Here is an 11,031-nt window from a genome sequence, read left to right as displayed (position 1 = left end):
AGGCAGTATTCTGTGCTGTAACCGGTGTTTCTGCCGAAATAATGTGTAGAAGAAGAAATTAACCAAAACAACATGGCAGCCTCCGTAGAACACGTTGAACTCATGTCCAAAGAGACAGAACCTCCATTAAAGGACCAAAGTGAAGCTCCAGAAACAACCAAAGACCCTGAGACGTCCGAGCCGGCGGGTCCAGACCCGGACCCGGACCCGGATGAGGAGGAAGGGGACGAGGAAGGCGAGCCGCCGGGGCCGAAGATCCGAGAAACTCCGGAGGACATCCGGCTGGAGGCGATCGCCAACACGGTGGCTCTGCACCCGAGCAGGGACATGCTGGTGTGCGGAGACGTGGACGGGGACGTGTACGCCTTCTCCTACTCGTGCACGGAGGGCGAGAACCGGGAGCTGTGGTCGTCCGGGCACCACATGAAGTCCTGCCGGCAGGTGCGCTTCTCTGCGGACGGGCTGAAGCTCTTCAGCGTGTCCCGGGACAAGGCGGTGCACCTGCTGGACGTGGAGCGGGGGAAGCTGGTCACACGGATCCGGGGGGCGCACGGAGCCCCCATCAACAGCCTGCTGCTGGTGGACGAGAACATCGTGGCGACCGGGGACGATGGAGGCACCCTGAAGGTAGGAAGCCTCAGATGAGCCTCTCTGTGGCCGGTGTTACCCCGATAAACACACCGTGGAGAAGTTGGTTTGATATTGGATATTCGACAGATATTCACAATAAGGAAATACGGTGTCTTTTTCTTCCAATACCTCCCAAGCCATGTGACCTAGTGACTCCAAACCAATGCAGAATAGTTCTCCTATGTAGCACCAACCACACACACCTTTTTTTAAAGCCAATCTGCATTGGCTTGGAGTCACTAGGTCACAAGGCTTGGGAGGTATTGGAAAAAAAAGACACCTTATTTCCTTATTGTGAATATCTGTCGAATATCCAATATCAAACCAACTTCATCACGGTGATAAACACCCGGCTACATTTTGAGTGTTTGATGTGGTTCCTTAAAGGGATAGTTCGCTTTAAGGAGAATCTAGAATGGAATGATATAACTACATCGTACATTTGTTTATCTGATTGAATTAACAGATGCGAATTTCAACAGGTCCAAAATTGTCTCGAAAATTAAAATAATCACATTTCATGGTTTTAGGTTCATTTTTTAGATTATTTCATTTGGGCTATACTGAGAAAAGATTGATATTCATAGAAAATGTATCCAACAGTCTTTCGGGCTCACTACATAAGTGTTTGTCGCGACCGTTAATTTGGAATATTTGAACAAAAATATAATAATAGGTAAAAGAGATGCTCTAAACTGTACAATTGTCGGATTATCATAAGTATTATTGAATTATTCATCTACATGAAGAAATGAGACAAAAGATGAACGAATGAAATACCATTGTCAGCTCAATATTATCGCTGTAACTTTATTGGATAAATATAATAATCCACACCTGAAATGGCTTACGCGCTCCCGCGAATGGGGATGCACTTCTCAGTATAACACCAGTCTCGTTTTGGTGTTGATGAAGGTAGTCCGGCTAGTTGGCTGGGGTTTAAAAAATAAAGCGTTTTGCTTCTCAAAACAGTATGCGTTCAACAGAGTAATACATTTGCATCACAAAATGGTTCTCCAGGAAAAAGTCAGACCTCACAATCTCTTGGCCCTATTTTCTCTCCCTTCATATCACTGCCTGCTGCCGACAGCCGCGCCTGTTACGGTGTTTGCTGCTCGGTCTGCACTTCGGTCTGCACGGCACATAAAGGAAAGGAAAGGAAAAGAAAAGAAAAGAAAAGAAAAGAAAAGAAAAGAAAAGAAAAGAAAAGAAAAGAAAAGAAAAGAAAAGACAAAGAAAGGAAAGGAAACAAAAAGAAAGGAAAGGGAAATAAAGGAAAAGTGAAGGAAACAAAGGAAACAAAAGGTCTGACTTGTCCTGGAGAACCATTTTGTGATGCAAATGTATTACTCTTTTAAAAGCATATTGTTCTGAGAAGCAAAACGCTTTATTTTTTAAACCCCAGCCAACCAGCCGGACTACCTTCATCAACACCAAAACGAGGCTGGAACTCTGCTCACAGGACGCAGCAGGGGGTAAGAAGATGTTCATAAATGATGCTGCTGATATGGGATGTCAAAAGAGGCGAACTATCCCTTTAATGATTCTGAGTGGTTTGGGTTTGAATCTAGGCAGGTCTTCTGATCTTTAAATGATCTCTCTTGTTTTTAGATCAACTACGATCGTTCTTTAGTTTCCTAAAAACTTCTTGTTGCGGTTTAATCTGGTCTTTGATGATTGAAACACATCAAACTTTTGACATATTTACGGTTTGAGACCGTTTCTAAAGAGCGTTGATGGTCTGATTTGGTCTTTTAATGCTCCAAACCAAAGCTTGAGGATCTGAGCACATGCATTTAGTTAAAACGATGTGATGATGACAACATGACTGACTCAGTTAGCTTCTCGGCGTTTGTTTCTCTCTGCAGCTTTGGGACATGAGGAAGGGAACGGCCTTCATGGACCTGAAGCACCACGAGGATTACATCAGTGACATCGCCGTGGACGAGGCCAAGAAGATCCTCCTGACAGCCAGGTGATAATAAAAAGAGTAAAGTGGTCAGAGACAATCAGAAGGTTGGCGGTTCGACTCCCAGCCTCTTTGTGATGTTGGGCAAGACGCCGCCGTCCATTTTGTCCCAAAGTAACCAAACTTTTAAGCTTTTAACCGGTTTTAAAGGCAACATATCCGTGTCGAAATTAGCCTCAAATCCAGAGGTGGGTAGTAACGAGTTACATTTACTTGAGTAAGTTTTTGAAAACATTATACTTCTAGGAGTAGTTTTAAATCTCTATACTTTTTACTTTTACTTGAGTAGATGTGTGCAGCAGAAACTGTCCTCTTACTCCGCTACATTAGGCTACAATGAGCTGGTTACTTTTCTTCTTACCTCTTTGGTATTTTAACGGGTTAGCTTTAGCATTAGCAGTCGTAGCAAACAAACAAAGAAACAGATGAAAAATGTCAGAACCAACGGTGGGAAATGAAGACGCAGACGAGGCCTCATACTGAAAGCATGTTTACCTTACAAAGAGTGAGAAACAGCAGCTACATTATGTGTCTTCTGTGGCAACCAAAACAAACGCACATTTCAGCAGAAACTCAACATCTAACTTGAGGAAACATGTAGCGCTAAGTTTCCTAAACTCGTTTTTTACCCCCATGGATAGGTGAATGTTTGTTTTTTAGGTTACATATGGGTTACATATGTTTTAAACATTTCCTAAGTCTCTTTTTTTTTTTATTGAAGTTCTTGAATTTATCTGGATTATTTTAATTTAAGCTATTTCATTTTAATTTATTTTATCAATTGGATGAACTCTAATTTGCCTAAAGATGATTATTTAGTATTTTTGTCTCTTTTATTTTTTATTGAAGTTCTTGAATTTACCTGGATTATTTTAATTTAAGCTTTTTTTTTAAATTAATTAATTTATTTTATCAATTGGATGAACTCTAATTGGCCTAAAGATGATTATTTAGTATTTTTGTCTGTCTGATTGAATGCTTGTGTTAACAAATAAATCAGACGTTACGCAACAGTTACTCAGTACTTGAGTAGTTTTTTCACCGAGCACTTTTTTACTCTTACTCAAGTAATTATTTGGATGAATACTTTTTACTTTTACTTGAGTCATATTATTCTGAAGTAACAGTACTTTTACTTGAGTACAGTTTTTGGCTGCTCCACCCACCTCTGGTCAAATCCAAAGTCTACTTTTGGGAGTTTTATCAGCGATCACACACAGTCGTTCAGTTTGCGTCCCTCCTCTTGCTCTACTGAAGGTAATCACCAAAACTCGGTGGTCTGAGCTCTAATGTCCTGTTTCCACAGCGGTGACGGCACTATGGGCGTCTTCAACATCAAGAGGCGGCGCTTCGACTTGCTGTCCGAGTACCAGAGCGGCGATCTGACCTCCGTGGCGCTGATGAAGCGGGGCAAGAAGGTGGTGTGCGGCTCCAGCGAGGGGACCGTCTACATCTTCAACTGGAATGGCTTCGGAGCCACCAGCGACCGCTTCGCCGTCAAGGCGGAGTCTGTGGACCGAATCCTCCCCATCACCGACAGCATCATGTGCACGGCCTCCATGGACGGGTACATCCGGTGAGTTGGCTTCTGTGAGCGAGCGTCTTCAGACGTCTGGAGGCGTCACTAACACGCAGAGACTTGGACTCGAGTCGACTCGAGTCGCTGTTTTGACGACTTGTGACTTGACTTGACAAAAAAAATAAAAGACTCGACTCGAACTTGACTTGAGACACGATGACTTGAAGGACTTGAGAGTTATTCAGTTCATGTTTTCAGTTTGAATATAAAATTAATAAATTAATTTAAAAAATAACATTGATTACCCGGTAGGAGCGCAGGCTGAGAATGGCGTCATGATTGGATCCCTACCCTGTCAGTCAGCCATGCCCTCTCTACATACCTTAGTGTTTATAGGAGAGAATAAACTCATATCAGATATGCATCAACATGTCAGCGGGACCGAGAGTCGTTGGTTGTGTTTGAAACCGCATACTACATACTACATACTACATACTGCATACTACATACTGCATACTACATACTGCATACTGCATACTACATACTACATACTGCATACTACATACTGCATACTGCATACTACATACTGCATACTACATACTGCATACTGCATACTACATACTACATACTGCATACTGCATACTACATACTGCATACTGCATACTACATACTACATACTACATACTGCATACTACATACTACATACTACATACTACATACTACATACTGCATACTACATACTGCATACTGCATACTACATACTACATACTACATACTGCATACTGCATACTACATACTGCATACTACATACTGCATACTGCATACTACATACTACATACTGCATACTGCATACTGCATACTACATACTACATACTACATACTGCATACTGCATACTACATACTACATACTGCATACTACATACTGCATACTGCATACTACATACTACATACTGCATACTACATACTACATACTGCATACTGCATACTGCATACTGCATACTACATACTACATACTGCATACTGCATACTACATACTGCATACTACATACTACATACTGCATACTGCATACTACATACTGCATACTGCATACTACATACTACATACTGCATACTGCATACTACATACTGCATACTGCATACTACATACTACATACTACATACTGCATACTGCATACTGCATACTACATACTACATACTGCATACTGCATACTACATACTACATACTACATACTGCATACTGCATACTACATACTACATACTACATACTACATACTGCATACTACATACTGCATACTGCATACTACATACTGCATACTACATACTGCATACTGCATACTACATACTGCATACTACATACTACATACTGCATACTGCATACTGCATACTACATACTACATACTGCATACTACATACTACATACTGCATACTGCATACTGCATACTACATACTACATACTATATACTACATACTGCATACTGCATACTGCATACTACTTACTGCATACTGCATACTACATACTACATACTGCATACTACATACTGCATACTACATACTGCATACTACATACTACATACTGCATACTACATACTGCATACTGCATACTACATACTGCATACTGCATACTGCATACTGCATACTACATACTACATACTGCATACTGCATACTACATATTACATACTACATACTGCATACTGCATACTACTTACTGCATACTGCATACTACATACTACATACTACATACTGCATACTACATACTACATACTGCATACTGCATACTACTTACTGCATACTACATACTACATACTACATACTGCATACTGCATACTACTTACTGCATACTACATACTACATACTGCATACTACATACTACATACTGCATACTACATACTACATACTGCATACTACATACTGCATACTACATACTGCATACTACATACTGCATACTGCATACTACATACTACATACTACATACTGCATACTACATACTACATACTACATACTGCATACTGCATACTGCATACTACTTACTGCATACTGCATACTACATACTACATACTGCATACTACATACTACATACTACATACTGCATACTACATACTACATACTGCATACTGCATACTACATACTGCATACTGCATACTACATACTGCATACTGCATACTACATACTGCATACTACATACTACATACTGCATACTGCATACTACATATTACATACTGCATACTGCATACTACATACTACATACTGCATACTGCATACTGCATACTACATACTGCATACTGCATACTACATACTACATACTGCTTACTACATACTGCATACTACATACTGCATACTACATACTACATACTGCATACTGCATACTACATACTACATACTACATACTGCTTACTACATACTACATACTACATACTGCATACTACATACTACATACTACATACTGCGTACTGCATACTCATCGATCAGACAGTATGTAGAGCGTTTACCCACAATGCATTTCGCTCCTGCCCGAGCCGAAATCAGCCGGCCTGAAGCTGATTTCGCTTAAGCTCTAAACTCTGTAAACTTTAGCAACATTTGAAACATTTTCAGGTGAGAAAGTAGTCGTTTAGATCCCCAACGTGTTGAAAACCTGACAAAATACCGGCTGTTTACAATTTTGTTCCCACGAATTCGGCGCTACTAAAGCTAGCCGCAGTGAGCAACGCACTTCCTGTTATTTTCACAAAATAAAATACCCGTTGCCTTTTATCATAGGGAAAGCCATTACCATACAATTGGTGCTTTTGTTTTGAAAACAGGAAGTGAACCTACCCTCGTTGTAGCTAGCTTGAAACTGCCGCTTTGACAGGAAATGACGATCAGCGACGTCACGTTACATTGCATCTTGGGTAGTTTGAGTATGAGTAGTAACCTCATGATGCATACCCAACATTTCAGAGAATCTAGTATGCATCCGGGAAAAAAGTTAAAGTTAGTATGAGTAGTAGGAGAAGTAGGAGAAGTAGGCGGTTTCGAACACAGCCATTGTCTTCGGCTTTCGTAATTACCATTTTGACGGCTAAAGACGAACAGCTCAGTGCAAGACATGCGGCATTAACATCTGGGACAGCCAGACGACAACTTCCAACTTTGTTCGTCATTTAAAGATCCATTCTGACCAGTAAGTGCTCGTCAAATTAGCTAATGTTATCCTGTTAGCCTAGTCGGTAGTTAGCTAACGTTAGCTTGATATGATACGGGGTGGACAGGTTGGACACATTGGCCAATGATGTTTACTGACAGTTACTTATATCTTTGTGTTTTTGTGCAGGTAAAACTGCAATAATAAGGTGACTTGACTTTGACCTTGACTTGACCTTGACTTGACCTTGACTTGACCTTGACTTGACCTTCACTTGACTTTGACTTTGACTTTGACTTTGACCTTGACTTGACTTGCCCAAGAAAAAATTACTGACTTGGTCCCATCTCTGCTAACACGGTCCGTCTGCCCTCCGTCAGAGCCATCAACCTCCTCCCCAACCGGGTCATCGGCTGCGTCGGGCAGCACGTCGGCGAACCCATCGAAGAGATTTCCAAGTCCTGGGACTCCCGCTTCGTGGTCAGCTGCGCCCACGACCAGCTCGTCAAGTTCTGGGACATTTCCAGTTTGCCCAAAACGACCGTCAGCGAGTACCGGAAGAGGAAGAAGAAGGGCGGCCGGATGAAGTCCCTGACCAAGAAGGCCCTCGGGGAGAACGACTTCTTCTCTGGACTCGTGGAGGAAGCCGAGAAGAAGGAGGAAGAAGAACCTGAGGAAGAGGAGGATAGTGACAGCGGCAGTGATTGAAGCGTCGCTGTTCGGTTCTGTTTGAATACATGTTTGTTTGGTCGAAGTGTGTCAGTCTGAGGGAAATGTTTACTGTGGCAGACGTTAGCAGGCACTAAACCTCAGATCTGAACCCTGCCAGACGCAGCCGTACCCCACAAACGAACCACTGTTGGTGGCTTTGTGAATGGAGATTTGGAAACCCTGGGAAGTTAAAACCCCGTAATGGTCGGGCAGCGGACTGAACCAACAGCTGAATTCTTTCAGCTGCTTGTTTTTTAACAACATTTTGTGTTTTTTGTTAAGAACATTAAAGAACATTAAAACAGATCTCAATGTGAGCCCTGCAAATGCACAGCCATGCACATCAAACTGTTGTCACATTAAAGAGGCCATCAAAAGCCATTAAAGATGTCAAGCAAACAGTGTGTCGCCCCCAGGTACTCTGGGGCAGTTTAAAGGGACAGTTCGCCTCTCCTGACATGAAGCTGTGTAACATCCCATATCAGCAACATCATTTCTGAACATCTTCTTACCCCCTGCTGCGTCCTGTGAGCAGAGTTCCAGCCTCGTTTTGGTGTTGATGAAGGTAGTCCGGCTAGTTGGCTGGGGTTTAAAAAATAAAGCGTTTTGCTTCTCAAAACAATATGCGTTCAAAAGAGTAATACATTTGCATCACAAAATCGATCTCCAGGAAAAGTGAAAAATGTATGATAAATGATTTAATTGATTTACAAATATTATATAAGATAAAGGACCGTGAGTACGAAAACAAACAATCACAGTGTTGTCTCTTCAAGTATCACTGCATTAGCATAGCATGCTAAAGCTAGTTGTGTAAACAGATATCATGATCCTGAGAGCTGTGCTGTTGGGGCATCTGCCCCCTGGTAGGGTCTCCCAAGGCAAACTAGTCTCAGGGGAGGGATCAGACTGAGGCTATGGCTACACGGAAACGTTTTTCACTGTAACCGATACTTTTTCTTATCGTTTGGCTGTCGCGGCCACATGGAGCCGGCGTTCCCACTACCCCAAAACGATAGTTTTGGAGAACGGGTTCCAGAGTGGGAAGATCTGAGAACGGCGTCGTTTCGTTTCCATTGTTACAGCCAGAACGGATTTGTTTACATCTGCGTCACAGCCACATGACCAACGCCACTGACGTATACACATGCGTCGGTGACCAGAACAAAAAGCGGCTTCCATTCAAAATCCGGAAGAAGAAGACAACACAACAAGGACAGACAGCGATCATCATGGACCCCACAACATTGAAAGTAGCACTGCTGCAGACACTGCTAACTACAGCGGCGTTGTTGAAGGAACAACGTGAGCTTCGCGCTGGTAGAAGTAGGCGCGTACACGCATGCGCATGGCTTCTTCTATTGTTCTGGTGTAACCGGTGGGGGGGGGGCTTACAGCGCACATATAGGTGTGGCGTGTGTACTGCATCGTTTTCAGCGTTTTCAGCGTTTCCATCTGGACCTGATTCTTTACAGAAGCTTTCCTGTGTGGTCGCAATAATTTTCGTACCCGTTTTCAAAAAAACCTTTGTTTCGTTTTCGTGTAGCCGTAGCCTAAGAGTGATAAAGACCTTTATCTATAAAGACCCTTTATGGAGCGGCACCACACAGTTAAGTGATGGAGAAGGACAACGGGGGCACCCACCTGGATCAAGGCAAAGGTGGAAGCTCACCAACAACCACCTGGTGGCAGAGCCTTTGCTCCCAGGGGTCGTAGAGTCTCAGCCCAAAGAAGTAACAGGAAAAAGTCAGACCTCACAATCTCTTGGCCCTATTTTCTCTCCCTTCGTATCACTGCCTGCTGCCGCCTGCCGACAGCCGCGCCTGTTACGGTGTTTGCTGCTCGGTCTGCACAGCAGGCAGTGATACGAAGGGAGAGAAAATAGAGCCAAGCAATTGTGAGGTCTGACTTTTTCCTGGAGAACCATTTTGTGATGCAAATGTATTACTCTGTTGAACGCATATTGTTCTGAGAAACAAGACGCTTTATTTTTTAAACCCCAGCCAACTAGCCGGACTACCTTCATCAGCACCAAAACGAGGCTGGAACTCTGCTCACAGGACGCAGCAGGGGGTAAGAAGATGTTCAGAAATGATGTTGCTGATATGGGATGTTACACAGCTTCATGTCAAAAGAGGCGAACTGTCCCTTTAAGACCCAGAAATGTGGATAATAAAACCACTTTATCAGGTACCTGCTAATAAAAGCTTGGACCCCCTTTAGCCTTCAGAACTGCCTTAATTCTTCGTGGCATACTTTCAACAATTCCTCAGAGGTTTTGCTCCATATTGACATGACAGCATCAGGCAGCTGCTGCAGATGTGTCGGCTGCACATCCCAAAGCCGCTCAGTTGGACTGAGATCTGGTGACTGTGGAGTCCAGGTAACTCATTGTCATATTAAAGAAACCAGTTTGAGCTGGGCGAGTTAACTCGTTATTGTTGCGTTAACTCGTTAACTATTTAACGCCAACAAATATTTTATCGCACATTAACGCAGGTTTTATTATTTATATTTTATTTTGTAAAAACCTGCTGCTCACAGGCTTTTATTTTGTAAAAGTCTGTTGCTCACAGGCTTTTATTTTGTAAAAGTCTGTTGCTCACAGGCTTTTGTTTTGTAAAAGTCTGTTGCTCACAGGCTTTTATTTTGTAAAAGTCTGTTGCTGTCTGCTGTGGAACAGGAAAAGAAAGTAATCGGCGGATCCACCAAACATGGAGAAGGGTACGGAACTTTTACTCGGCCATTTTCATTTTAAAGTTCTTCCAGACGGCGGAGTCGACAGAACCAAAGTCATCTGTAAACTCTGCCAAGTTGAATTGTCTTCTCAGCGTAGTAGTTCCAGTCTAAAATATCACTTAAAGGCAAAACACACAACTGATAGCAGCAAGTCATTCAAGGAAACAGACAGTGGAGCGAGGCTTCTACATAAAAACTACAGAAAGATGCTGATGTTAAAAGTGTGTTTGCACAACAAATGTTATGGCACTTTCATTCATATGGCAGCACATTTAAAATAAAGCTAAATGCTAAAAGCTATACACTACTTTTGGATTCATTTTTGGATTTTGCGCACA

At 42.4% G+C, this 11,031-nt stretch overlaps 1 protein-coding gene across 1 annotated transcript; it reads left to right on the top strand.

The window, feature by feature from the left end:
• Positions 1–62: 62 nt before the first annotated feature.
• Positions 63–8,260, top strand: wdr55 (WD repeat domain 55). The gene is made up of 4 exons (XM_075451004.1): positions 63–627; positions 2,499–2,605; positions 3,906–4,175; positions 7,624–8,260. Exons 1-4 carry the CDS (start codon positions 73–75, stop codon positions 7,949–7,951), a joined length of 1,260 nt encoding a protein of 419 aa, XP_075307119.1. The 5' UTR covers positions 63–72; the 3' UTR covers positions 7,952–8,260.
• Positions 8,261–11,031: the final 2,771 nt, after the last annotated feature.

This window comes from Odontesthes bonariensis, chromosome 19, assembly GCF_027942865.1.
Source record: "Odontesthes bonariensis isolate fOdoBon6 chromosome 19, fOdoBon6.hap1, whole genome shotgun sequence".
Classification (NCBI taxonomy): Eukaryota; Metazoa; Chordata; class Actinopteri; order Atheriniformes; family Atherinopsidae; genus Odontesthes; species Odontesthes bonariensis.
The sequence above is the reverse complement of the archived record's forward strand: the minus strand, read 5'-3'. Positions and strand labels throughout refer to the sequence as shown.

What these genes read in the sequence shown, in the direction of transcription:
- wdr55 (XM_075451004.1), top strand. Translation starts at nt 73, where the DNA reads ATGGCAGCCTCCGTAGAACACGTTGAACTCATGTCCAAAGAGACAGAA. An exon ending in ACGATGGAGGCACCCTGAAG is followed by an intron (nt 628 to 2,498) that starts GTAGGAAGCCTC and finishes TTCTCTCTGCAG; the next exon opens with CTTTGGGACATGAGGAAGGG. An exon ending in AAGATCCTCCTGACAGCCAG is followed by an intron (nt 2,606 to 3,905) that starts GTGATAATAAAA and finishes CTGTTTCCACAG; the next exon opens with CGGTGACGGCACTATGGGCG.